At 41.9% G+C, this 13,698-nt stretch overlaps 1 protein-coding gene across 1 annotated transcript; it reads right to left on the bottom strand.

Moving 5' to 3' along the window:
• Positions 1-827: 827 nt before the first annotated feature.
• LOC138969264 (uncharacterized) lies at positions 828-12,586 on the bottom strand. Its single transcript, XM_070342008.1, has 7 exons — positions 12,485-12,586; positions 10,627-11,020; positions 9,778-9,879; positions 8,853-9,098; positions 8,120-8,230; positions 7,449-7,577; positions 828-1,808 (listed from the first exon to the last, which is right to left on the bottom strand). The coding sequence occupies exons 2-7, from the start codon at positions 11,004-11,006 to the stop codon at positions 1,562-1,564; spliced, it is 1,215 nt and encodes a 404-aa protein (XP_070198109.1). The 5' UTR covers positions 11,007-11,020; positions 12,485-12,586; the 3' UTR covers positions 828-1,561.
• Between the last annotated feature and the right edge of the window lie 1,112 nt (positions 12,587-13,698).

The following is a 13,698-nucleotide window of genomic DNA, read 5'->3' as shown; positions in this document are numbered from 1 at the left end:
GTCGTGGTGTATGTCTGTGTGTGTGTGTGTGTGTGTGTGTCTGTCTGTCTGTCTGTCTGTGCGTGTGTGTGTGTGGAGCGCGTGATTCAGACTAAACTACTGGGCCGATCTTTATGAAATTTGACATGAGAGTTCCTGGAAATGATATCCCCGGATGTTTTTTTCTTTTTTTCAATAAATACCTTTGATGACGTCATATCCGGCTTTTTGTAAAAGTTGAGGCGGCACTGTCACACACTCATTTTTTAATCGAATTTATTGAAATTTTGGCAAAGCAATCTTCGACAAAGGCCGGACTTTGGTATTGCATTTCAGCTTGGTGGCTTAAGAACTAATGAATGAGTTTGGTCATTAAAAATCGGAAACTTTTAATTAATAAAAACATGTGTATTAAACGATCCAAAAATAATTTCATCTTATTCTTCGTCATTTTCTGATTCCAAAAACATATACATATGTTATATTTGGATTACAAACAAGCTCTGAAAATTAAAAATATGAAAATTATGATTAAAATAAAATTTCCGAAATCGATTTAAAAACACTTTCATCGTATTTTTTGTCGGTTCCTCATTCCAAAAACATATAAATATGATATGTTTGAATTAAAAAACACGCTCAGAAAGTGAAAACGAAGAGAGGTACAGAAAAGCGTGCTATGCAGCACAGCGCAACCACCCCCGCGCTAAACAGGCTCGTTAATTTCACTGCCTTTTCCACAAGCGGCGGACTATGGTCATTGTGAAAAAATGCCGTGCGTTCAGTTTCATTCTGTGAATTCCACAGCTTGACTAAATGTAGTAATTTCGCCTTACGCGACTTGTTTGTTTTGTTTTTACACGCAACAAAAAAAGCCGCAAGAGTCAATAAGGAGTCATTTATAATCAAGTAAGCACAGGGAGCTAATGGTTAAAAAATACAAAATTAAAAAAGTCATTAGCGCTTGAAATATAGACAACGGTGAAATATTGAGGTGCTCCAGTGTCAGCTATAGTTTTAATTGACAATATCGAGACAACTCTGTACTTAAATTGTACATGTATGTTTGTTCAGTGTTAGCAAGAGTGCCTTGGAGTTGGAGAGTTGGGAACACACGATCTTTCGATGAGCATCCTTTTTCTGAGGTTGAAAGTTTCTTGCTCATTCTGTTGTTTTCAACATGTTAGGTACCAAAGCTAATGTACTCAGGGAAAGTGCCCAACTGGGTAAGAACAAGCAACTGGGTCGGGTTGTTTATTTTAAACACAAACAAATCTAAAAGTCAACCAATCCCACCTAGCCGTTGGTTCCCGGTGGGCACTTTCTCGTTCACCCCACAGCTCCCGTTTCATGTTGTCTATGATTAGAGCAGAAAAACAAGAAGAATATGTATACAACGCTTACTCCCCTTCGTTATTTCACAGGAGCTTGTATCAACAAGCTAGTCGATTAAAGTACCCTGCTTCTTTGGCCCTACTGTATGATACATCCCTCGTACTACAGTAAGACCAAAGCAGCAGAGCACTTCCATCGACCGGCAAATTGATACAAGCTCCTGTTGTTATTTGAAGCAAACGGTCACTCAGCCTTGAAAGCCGGGGTTAGGCAGAGGCTCACATCTCACCCCCTGACAGTTACAGGTGATGGGCAAGATGATACGGTCCCGGACCAGACGCAGACCAGGCCTGTTGAGCGGACAGTAGGCCCAGAAGGACACGGCGCGGTAGTCCGGGATGCATAGCTTCTGCACGTTGGTGCCCGCACCAGCCGGGCTGTTGAAGCCACTCAAGCCGTGGAAGCTGTTTCTGGCGTTGCTGCAGAACTTGTTCCTGTGGGAATAGAGAGATATAAGACAACAGTTTATATATATACACGTGGAGCGTGTCAACCGAAAATGTCCGGTATTTCAGTGTTTTAGTGTTATTTGGTATTTTGTCAAAATATTTCTTTTGTGGTTGTTTTTTTCATTAGTTTATGGTCCCATTACTGTGAAATTCGAGTCGCTTCCTCCCAGTAGAAGCTAGCAGCAATAGAATCGCGTTCCCTATATGTGCGCATGTTAAAGGCACAGTAAGCCTCCCGTAAACCATCACAGATACGGTCAGGCTTTTACACACAGTACAAACACCCTTTCATTTAAACACTCACCGATTGACAACATCTTGCCCTCCGTAAAGAGCGAACAATTTTCAAAGAATTTATTTTTGCGTGGTTTATCTTACCCCTGAGCCATCGTGAACCCGTGTGATCCAGTTTCCCTTTTTCACAATGTAGTCGTCAGTTAGTCATTTGAATGCGACTCGATGTGAGCTTATCTACAATAGCACGTTTTTTTATGCACGAAACAAACGGCTGTGGTTCACAAGAACTCTAGCGATGGCTTTTGACTGTTGAGAGGAACGGCGATATGCATAAACCGTCGTCTGCTACGACCCTTGCGTGACCCTGCTTCCGGGCTTTTCTTTTTTCAAACTTTCACAACTTCGAATTGTACTGATCTTGTCTTGATGAAAAAAGAATTCTTTTATGATTAAAGAATGTTTGTGTAACAAGCTGTCAATTTATTATTTAGATTTTAAAAGTTAGGTCTAGCGCAAAAACGCACCACGGTCCAAAAACATTCTGATAATCATCGATCCACGGCTATGGCCAGTTTACATCGATAGAATGAGACCCGAAGGGAAGTAACTCATGTTTGACCTGAGTTCAGAATGGGTCCAAAAAGTGTTCGAGACAATCTGCAAAATTAATTCTTTAAAAATTGCTCGCTCTTTACGTAGGGCACCTTGGATGTTCCCGTTTGGTGAGCGTTCAAATGGAAGGGTGTTTGTACTGTGTGTAAAAGCCTGACAGTTCTTTCTTTCTTTATTTGGTGTTTAACGTCGTTTTCAACCGTTAAAGGTTATATCGCGACGGAAGCCTGACAGTATCTGTGATGGTTTACGGGAGGCTTACTGTCCGGCCGTGATTTCCGGTATTGAATATTCATAACAGCCGTCCAGCACCAAAACGAGGCGCCATTGTTGTAGCGGAGCAAGTCCACGAAAATAAATTCTTTGAAAATTGCTCACGCTCGACAGAAAGCAGCCAGGATGTTCCCGTTCGGTGAGCGTTCAAATGGAAGTATGCTTGTAATGTAAGTAGACGCTCGGGGATCTCTGTGATGGTTTACGGGAGGCTTACTGTGCCTTTAAGGTGTAATCAGCCAGCTGCACTTAAAGCAAAATGAAGGGGTCCTTGGCTTTACGTGCCCGGCCTAGATTCGAACCTGCGACCCTGGGATCACAGGTCCAGTGCTCTACCAACAGAACTACCGGGCCCCTACCGGCACGGTTGGCCTAGTGGTAAGGCGTCCGCCCCGTGATCGGGAGGTCGTGGGTTCAAACCCCGGCCGGGTCATACCTAAGACTTTAAAATTGGCAATCTAGTGACTGCTCCGCCTGGCGTCCGGCATTATGGGGTTAGTGCTAGGACTGGTTGGTCCGGTGTCAGAATAATGTGACTGGGTGAGACATGAAGCCTGTGCTGCGACTTCTGTCTTGTGTGTGGCGCACGTTAAATGTCAAAGCAGCACCGCCCTGATATGGCCGTTCGTGGTCGGCTGGGCGTTAAGCAAACAAACAAACAAACAAACAAACCGGGCCCCTATTTGACCTGCAGACTAGACGCTTTGTTGAAGGATCATGCACTAACTGAAGTTCCTGCACACCATGCATGAAGATATTTGCTGAGTTCAAATTGACTCAAACAAAATAAATAAACAAGTCGCGCAAGGCGAAAATACAATATTTAGTCAAGTAGCTGTCGAACTCACAGAATGAAACTGAACGCAATGCCATTTTTCAGCAAGACCGTATACTCGTAGCATCGTCAGTCCACCGCTCATGGCAAAGGCAGTGAAATTGACAAGAAGAGCGGGGTAGTAGTTGCGCTAAGAAGGATAGCACGCTTTTCTGTACCTCTCTTTGTTTTAACTTTCTGAGCGTGTTTTTAATCCAAACATATCATATCTATATGTTTTTGGAATCAGGAACCGACAAGGAGTAAGATGAAAGTGTTTTTAAATTGATTTGGACAATTTAATTTTGATAATAATTTTTATATATTTAATTTTCAGAGCTTGTTTTTAATCCGAATATAACATATTTATATGTTTTTGGAATCAGCAAATGATGGAGAATAAGATAAACGTAAATTTGGATCGTTTTATAAATTTTTATTTTTTTTTACAATTTTCAGATTTTTAATGACCAAAGTCATTAATTAATTTTTAAGCCACCAAGCTGAAATGCAATACCGAAGTCCGGGCTTCGTCGAAGATTACTTGACCAAAATTTCAACCAATTTGGTTGAAAAATGAGGGCGTGACAGTGCCGCCTCAACTTTCACGAAAAGCCGGATATGACGTCATCAAAGACATTTATCAAAAAAATGAAAAAAACGTTCGGGGATTTTATACCCAGGAACTCTCATGTCAAATTTCATAAAGATCGGTCCAGTAGTTTAGTCTGAATCGCTCTACACACACACACACACACACACACACACACACACGCACACACGCACGCACACACGCACATACACCACGACCCTCGTTTCGATTCCCCCTCGATGTTAAAATATTTAGTCAAAACTTGACTAAATATAAAAAGGAATCCTTTCGTGTTAATAATACCACACTTGCGAGTGGCGCGCAACATTAATATCAGTGACATGCATACAATTCTCAATTGGGATTAGCCTGATCTGCCTGTAGTTGCTGTCTTCAAGTCACCGATTGTCTAAGGTTGATTTTTATTTGCTAGTTCCTTTAGATAACCCCAACGGTAACTACCTGGACGGTTTAAATTGGGCGAGTGTGGCTACCGCTCAATGTCATTAAACGTCGTACTCTTGAGTCGATCCTTGAATTGAGAATTTTTTTTTGAAAGCGTATTGGAGTCAGACAACTTGACTTACAAACGTCAATTATGTGAAATTCTTCTTCTTATTATTATTATTCTTCGGCGTTCCAGAATTGTCTGGTTACGTGTGAGCTCGTTTTCCCATTTGGGTTCCCCAAACTATACTCTGAGAGCATACTCAGCTTCACTCCGCTTTCGTTGAGTAGGCATGCTGGGTATTTTCGTGTTTCCATAACCCACAGAACTCTGCCATGGATTACAGGATCTTTTCCGTGCGCACTTGGTCTTGTGCTTGCGTGTACACACGAAGGGAGTTAAGGCACTAGCAGGTCTGCACATAAGTTGACCTGGGAGATCGGAAAAATCTCCACTCTTAACCCACCAGGCAGCAGCGACCGGGATTCGAACTCACGACCTCCCGATTAGGAGGCCGACGTCTTACCACCACGCCACAGCGCCCGTCTTATGTGAAATGATCTGGCATAAGCTGAAGACAACGTTAACGTACTTTAAATATGAATAGACGCAGAAGTTATTAGCTTTTGTGTTGTTGTTGTTTGTTTGTTTGTTTGTTTGTTTGTTTGTTTGTTTGTTTGTTTGCTTGTTTGTTTGTTTGCTTGTTTGTTTGTTTGTTTGTTTGTTTGTTTATTTTTTTGTTTGTTGTTGCTGTTTTTTTGGTGTTTTTTGGGGTTTTTTTTTTTGGGGGGGGGGGGTTCACCCAAGATTATGTGATGTAACATTAATTTCTGATTGGAAAAAGTGTCTTTCTGTACACGTTTTAAACATTTGTACTGAAATCAGGACACAAGTCTTTTAAAAACACGAGTAAAAAACAAGGTCGACTGGCCACATTGCTACCTGAATATTCATATTTTGTTTTCATGCTGGCAATATAATTGTCGAAACCATACTGTGCAAACGTGAGTAAACAAGCATTTAAATTCTTGCTTACAAAATTTGCGTGCGAACATCCGCTTCGTAAGCTGAAATACGTGATCCTTTTTTTCTTCTAATCGTGAGTTTATGTGTCAGATAATGTTTTTTCTTAAATATAACAGACAAAAAAGAAAGTCAATGACTATTTTAAACAAAATTTAAAACGTTCCAAGTGCTTTGTATTTGACCTAAATGATAAAAAAAAAACTGTAATAAACAATATGAAAAATTCGTGCACATCACAGAGTAAATGTTGTTGTTAATATGTACTACGCCTACCGACATAAACCACAAAGTGAACATAAAAACTTCTCATGTGAGAATGTCAAACACTCCTTATTGACCTATTCTTTTCTCCAGGTGGGGCGGAGTGCAGGGTGGAATATATATGACGAGTGGGAATAGGGGTGGAGGCATAAAATAAGTATTTTGTTACGGAAAATGAGAAACCATCTTATTGGTCAGAAAGTTTGCTAGTACTTAGTGTTAATTCGAACTCCCTTGACCATGGAAAATATCGCACAGGAACATTTCTTTCTTTTTTTTCGAAGGTTCTTTAGGAAATAGGTTTCCCCAAAAATAAGCACTGGACTGATTTATCGATTGATTTCTTTTCTCATAGGCTTATGACACTTCAAGATCAGGCCAGACGCATATTAATTTCTTAATTCTGTTTGCTTGGTTTTGTTTCTGGGTTGCTGTTATCGCCGCCGCCGCACCTGTTGTTGTTGTTGTTGTTGTTGTTGTTGTTGTTGCTGCTGTTGTTGTTCTCGTTCTTCTTCTTCTTCTTCTTCTTCTTCTTCTTCTTCTTCTTCTTCTTCTTCTTCTTCTTTTTCTTCTTTGATGGATGATTGTTTTTATTTTATTTGGGGTTATTTTTGGTTTAAATGAGACCTACGCGTATAAAAGTCGAGTCAAATGACTGTGACTATAACAGGCTCATTATAAAATTGATGTTTGTGCCATGAATGCAGTAAACGGGTTCAAGGGAAAGTGGTCCTCGTGTTATAGTTTAGTTGCAAAATCAAAAAACAAGAAAGGTAGGTTGTTGGAACGTTTGTTATTGACAAAACAATACATTCACAAATATATCGACCCAACGGTCTTTTAAGTGCACAGACAAACAATTAATAACGAAAACTTATCTGGCTGATTTTTTTCTTCCGCCTGCCACGAAGCATTAATTAATTGTTTATCTGTGCACTTAATTAAAAGACCGTTGGGTCGATATATTTGTGAATGTATTGTTTTGTCAATAACAAACGTTCCAACAACCTACCTTTCTTGGTTTTTTTATTCTGAATTTTGGAACGTTGGCAGTCTCTTTGTTTTTGGATTAGTTCAGAGGCAAGTTAAGAGTAATGATCCTAAGTGTAAGTAAAACAGACCATTGACATTATAGAAATACACGTACATACAACAAGACGCAGAGCAAAGGTAGATCAGAAAACAGGTGAGAAAGAGGAAGAGAGATAAAGAATACGTTAGGTTCTTAATCTGAAATCGCCGATGACGTGGAAGACGATGTAGCTGCTGATGATGACGATGCAGAGAACGATGGCAGTGAAACTCAAGATGCAACACACAACCAAAAGACGAAGATATACAAATACGCAAAATGTAACTAACGTGCAAGTTCTGTAGAGAACGAAGTCTCCAAAGTTCTGGAGAACCCAGCACTCGGCGCGCTGCGAGAGACTTTGGTATCTCCATAGTCGTAGCTGTGTGTAGGGGCAGGTGGGAGAAACTGTGTTCCGACTGCAACACACACAGGTTTGAAAGCAGGTAGGCAGGTACACACACACACACACACACACACACACACGCACACAGGGGTATGCTACGTATTCACGCGCGCGCACGCACACAGACAAACACCACACGCGCTCACCCAGACAGACAAACAACACACACACACACACACACACACACACACACACACACACACACACACATATACACACACACACCACACACACACACACACACACACACACACACACACACGCACGCACACAAGCATACACATACACACACATACACACACATACCCACACATACACATACATACACACACATGCACACACATACACATTTGCGCACACACATAGTTCGTATACACACAGTTAACTGAAGTGTTCCACTTTTGAATATTGTTTTTGAAACCAGTTGTGTTTACCAAGTGGAACAGAGGGATGGTCTCATTCCCTGTAAAACACTAGCCAGATCAAAGATGTTGAGCAAGCAAATACGCCGTTTAGTAAAGGTGTCTTCATCAAACAGAGGCTCGGACAACTTACAAAGGCTCGGACACAGGTATGGGTCCAGTGACTGCAGTGACCACCTCACGTGCCAGGCAAGCCCGTAACTGCAGGTTTAGGGGGCTGGCTATCTCCTGACCTACGGCACCCCTGAAATCATCATCATCATCATCATCATCATCATCATCATCATCATCGTTGTCGTCGTCGTCGTCATCATCGTCGTCGTTCTCACCATCATCGTCAACATTATTATCAATACTCGTCAGGGTGATTCATCAACGTCGTCGTCATCATCATCAAAATAAGCAAGCCCTGGTCTTACAACCTGTCCTAACTTCATTTAAAACCGAAACATGGTAAATCTTCAGTTATAGAGTCATTGCATGTTGACATGATGCATAAGCAAAGCAAGAAGACAGACAGGCAAACAAACAAACAAACAAACAAACAAACAAACAAACAAAACGCATAATGGGAATGTTAAATGATGCGCACAATAAAGAAACCACACCGAGAACCAGAGAGAGGAAAAGGGAGACTGATCGACCGAAACTGAAACAGACACATCGACCGAAAGACAGACAGACCGACCGAAAGACAGACAGACAGACAGACAGACAGACAGACAGACAGACAGGCAGAGTGAGAAGACTGTTAATACCTCTTGAAAATCAGAGTCAGCATCATAATAGCCGAAAAATGCATACAGAACACACTACCACAATGCTGTACTATACATGTACAAGTATATCTGTGGTTTAACACTCACGCCGGATAGCCAGTGCCATCAGAAACGGGTTGATAGATAGAAGTCTGGTCCAATGGAGTCGGACAGATGACAGCTTGCCGAAAATCATTGCCACCAGTCGGGAACTGGCCAAATGGGTTGCTCTGGAAACCGCCAGGAGAGGCCCCAGGTTGTGGCGTCGCAGATGGCACTGCGGGGTTCTGGAATGGCTGCCAGGGATCGAATCCCAGTGGTGGGAACCCCAGGCTGCTGCTTCCAAAATTCTGCCTGTTGAGATAAGGTTATAAGCGACAGTTTAAAGCACCAACAACGAACAAAGGAGAATAAGAAAGGGGGAGAAATACAAGCTGGCAGCTAAAATAAACCCGTGGGTAACATGTACAAATTCGTGTGGCAAATATACAACTGAACGGTAAAAGATCATGTGAAAAATCTATAACTCTATGTTCCAGACATTTTGTTTGTTTGTTTGATTTCTTAAAGATGCTTAAATTTACATGGAGATGTCTGCATATCATTTTGTGTTTACTTCCCGAAGCTCTTACTTTAAGAATCCATAAAGTTAGTGTAGACTGACTGACATTTTGATAATGATGACATGCATATTTAAATTAGATCATACTGGTATAATTTTCGAAGCAGCAAGTCACGTTTCTAAATAAGTTGCCCATGCTATAAGGCTTTCGTACTTTAAACAACTGAGAGTAACAGTACTTTAAACAACTGAGAGTAACAGGACACTAACTTCACTTTCCTGTACAGCGTTCAACCGGGGTCCTCGGTCATGATTTCGTAATCAGTTCTAGACACAAGCTCGGCGCCTAAAATGCCATAGTGCCATGCACAAATGACCAGACCATACGAAACCCTCCCTTTTTCAGAACTGTTTTGGCCAAGCTTCTGTGTAAAACTGTAATCGTAGTATGAATTATAAACAAAACATTACCAAGGGTTGGTCCAGAAGGGATCTGTTCCAGCTTGTCGTTTTCTCTTCTTTGCCGAAGTCAGAATTCTCAGAAGCCTGTCACTGTGTACTTCCAAATACGTCCTGCAAGAAAGATGGCAAGAAACGTCGAAAATGACTCGACATTTTCTTATTTAAGAAAAAAATGACTAACTGATGTATAAGTTCATTTTCTAAGTTTTTTCTCATTTTTTGATTTTGTCTCCGTCGACTTAAAAGACCACTATGTCGACGTACAACTAAAAATTTTGTTTTGTCTCCGAATAAAAACTCTAATAACTATAACCTTTCCTGTTGTATGTTTTTGTATTTTTAACCCCTGCAAGGTTCCAAAGTCAAGAGCATTCGCAAAGAACACATCCAGTCTTATTTTTCGACGTCTGTAGGAGATTGCTGCGTAAAACTTTATACTCAGGTAAGTGAGACAGAGAGAGAGGCAGATGGACAGAGAGACAGACAAACCGACAGACAGAGACAGAGAGAGAGAAAGAGATAAAGAGATAGAAAGATAGATATATGGATGGCTGGGTGGATGGTTGGATGGATGAATAGGTCAATGGATGGATATCTCGAGTTATAAATTGACTGATTGATATCAAGTAAGGTGAATCAAAACAGACCGACAGACAGACAGACAGACAGATGGATGACAGAGAGAACACTGTCTTCGATGAGATCACTCAAAATGGACAACCTCTGTTATTATATAATATTGTCTTCGGTGACATAACCTCGTCCCATTCGATTTCACGAGTGTTAATAAACAGCAGGAAAATATCCAAAATAATACAGTTTGGCAGAACAAGCCAGTACAGTCCGTTTACCACTCACTTAAGATCTTGAACTCCCCGACAGTCGGCAACAGTGGAAGGAATGCGATCACAGATGAAAGCCATCCAGTCGTCTCGCGTCATTTCATCCACCATCACCGTCATATGAGCCAGATCCAACTCAACACCACCAGTTCCTCCATCGCTTCCTCCATCCTCCTGGGTTTCTGGTGAAGCGAAAATCACCTCCACGTTGCCGTTGACACTGCTGTTGCCTCCACTTCCGGTTCCGCTTGGCTGAGCTTGCGCAGTCTGTCCGCTGGTTGTTTCACTTCCTGTTCCAGCGAATGTCAGGATCACAGCACCCATGGCGTAGTTTTGCGTAGAAAGTGACATCACGAGAAGAAGTGTGACCACAGTCACTGCACGTACCATTGCCATGGTTATTCTCTTGTCTGAAATCAACAGAAGAGAAACACATTGTGTTGAGTAAGAGCACTAAGCCTGTCCTTAACTGAGCGAATTCGACTACGCGAAGTATACTTTCCGAAGCTGGCCACACGAAGCTTTAGCACTGAGTTTTCGGTAATAAGACTCGCGAAGTCTTAGCGAATGCGACTTTGGGCTCAAGTAAGCACACACATTATGTAATTGGGTCTTGTTTGTAGCATCCCCTTAAAGCTTGCGTTAGAATAAACTTATCTGATCATAGGTGAGAACACTGGAGCTCAACTCGGTTAACTGTCAGCCGAATCAAATCTTACTGTTGGCAAAGTTATGTCCAACGCTTATCGTCTGGCAAGACAGAACGCACGTGAGATGTCCTTGCATAGCTTGTACGTGGGCCAACTGATAAGTTCCGTTTGGCATCGCATAGGGGAGAGGTTGGACAATTCGGAGTGCAGAGCTGCCATGAACTTCATGAACACATTTAAACAAGTTTGCGTCACGTAAAATAAGGGTTTATTTGAGTCCGTGCCCTACCTGCTTCTTGTTAATTAGTTTATGTTATATATATTTTGAACCAAGCAAAGTAGGTATCAAACCAAAACAGAAGCACATCAGGTTTAACATGTCACGCAACAATTTACGCCTGTTTGAGGCAGGCAGATCCGGAGGATTTCATGTCCCGATTTGTTACCATGGATGATTCCAGCCTAAATGCATGCTACAGTTCATGGCGTATTTACATCAAGGTTCTCTCCCACCAAAAAAGGCTAGGTTCATTCCCTCTGCAAGGGAGGCGATGACATCGGGGTTTTTTACGCAGAGGGAATAGTCCTGTTGAATGTTTCTGTCTCCAAAAGGTCATGCAGTAGCAAGTGAATAATATTCCACAGAGGCAACTGAGAGAACACATCAAGTTAAACGGCGGGAAAGTTCCAGAAAGGGGTGTTCTTCCATCGAGACAATGCCCTTGTCGAGTCCTTGGTTTCCATGACAAGAATTCATTAATGCGGCTTTGAGATCGTAAACCACTCGCTGTATTTGCTAGATGTTCATCCTCAGACTACCGTTTGTTTTCACACACAAAGAAGTATCTCAGGAGTGTACACGACGAAACGAAGAATGACGTCATAACTGTCGTTGAAGATTCCTTCGGTTGCAAACCAAAAGCTTCTACAGCAACGACATCGTGGCTCAGAGGCAGACGTGGAAGAAGTGTGTGAAGAAGTTAAAAAGTAAACTTCTTCTGGTGTCGTAAGCCGACTCCTTCCAAGTCGGACCCGGAACGTTTCAGCTGGCACTAGTATCAACAAAATATGACACCATCTGCATAATTATTGAAACAGACTTTGAAACATGCTTTTAAACAGCGTTTATAGTTTCTGTGATATTTTAAGTCAATATTGCCTTTCTAAGTCTTTGCGCCGTCTGATATCGATCAGATGTATAATTATTGTCACTAAAGTACTTACAAGATCCCCAACTTCCTGCAAGAGGAAAGTGCCAAAAATTATGGGTGCTTTCTTTTTTTATAAGCAAGACTCTTCCAGCCCCGCTGTTTATTGCAAGCCAGAAGTGAGTGATATGCTCGAGTGATATGCTCGAGCGATGAGTGTGTGCGTGTGTGTATTTACCTATCCAAGCATGCACTTATTCATCAAAGAGAAACAGGGCGTTTGCTTCACGAGGTTTGTTTGTTGTCGAACTCTTGAACCGAGACAATAAACACAAAATACAACAGAGAGTTACCTCCTGCGTGTAAATGGGATTTAAATGGAAAGCATGGCTTTGAACTAAACAAACTAGAACCATGCTGAAAGGATTCTGTTGTCTTATGGTACACAACCACCAAAAAATAACACAAAGAGGGGATGAGCATGTATAGTCTTGATATTATTGCAAACGTAATCCTTACCCGTGGAGATTGAATTCCACAACGTAGACCATCACACTGGGAGTTACATTCTTGAGTCTTGTTAGAAAAGACAGTTGATCTCGCGGTCTTACCGTCACAGTCACGGACACTGAGAGAAGTTTTGATTGTTCGCTTTGATCCCTGGGTGTCCAATGCCGTGTGCTTGTGTTTCTCTTCCTCTGTGTGTGTGTGTGTGTGTGTGTGTGTGTGTGTGTGTGTGTGTGTGTGTGTGTGTGTGTGTGTGTGTGTGTGTGTGTGTGTGTGTCCAATGTCGTGTGCTTGTGTTTCTCTCCCTCTGTGTGTGTGTGTGTGTGTGTGTGTGTGTTGTGTGTGTGTGTGTGTGTGTGTGTGTGTGTCTGTGTGTGTGAGTGTGTGTGTGTCTGTCTATCTGTGTGTGTGTGTGTGTGTGTGTGCGTGTGTGTGTCTGTGTATGTGTGTGTCTGTGTATGTGTGTGTGTGTCTGTGTTTTTGTGTGTCTGTGTGTGTCTGTGTGTGTGTGTGTCTGTGTGTGGGTGTGTGTGTGTGTCTGTGTGTGTCTGTGTGTGGGTGTGTCTGTGTGTGGGTGTCTGTGTGTGGGTGTGTGTGTGTGTGTGTGTGGGTGTGTCTGTGTGTGGGTGTGTCAGTGTGTGTGTGTGTGTGTGTGTGTGTGTACACAAATGATACATTCGACGCACCTGTGACGACACTTTTCCTAATTCTTGCCTAAAAGAACCAAAAACAGATAGACTGCTAACGTTCCAAAATTCAGATGAAAAAAACAAGAATTGTAGA

The sequence above is a fragment of the Littorina saxatilis genome, linkage group LG6, assembly GCF_037325665.1.
Source record: "Littorina saxatilis isolate snail1 linkage group LG6, US_GU_Lsax_2.0, whole genome shotgun sequence".
NCBI lineage: Eukaryota > Metazoa > Mollusca > Gastropoda > Littorinimorpha > Littorinidae > Littorina > Littorina saxatilis.
Note: the sequence above shows the minus strand (reverse complement) of the source record. Positions and strands in the feature narration are given on the sequence as shown.

What these genes read in the sequence shown, in the direction of transcription:
- LOC138969264 (XM_070342008.1), bottom strand. Translation starts at nt 11,006, where the DNA reads ATGGCAATGGTACGTGCAGTGACTGTGGTCACACTTCTTCTCGTGATG. An exon ending in CCCTTCTGGACCAACCCTTG is followed by an intron (nt 9,099 to 9,777) that starts GTAATGTTTTGT and finishes TTATCTCAACAG; the next exon opens with GCAGAATTTTGGAAGCAGCA. An exon ending in GTTCTCTACAGAACTTGCAC is followed by an intron (nt 1,809 to 7,448) that starts GTTAGTTACATT and finishes CTATTCCCACAG; the next exon opens with GAACAAGTTCTGCAGCAACG.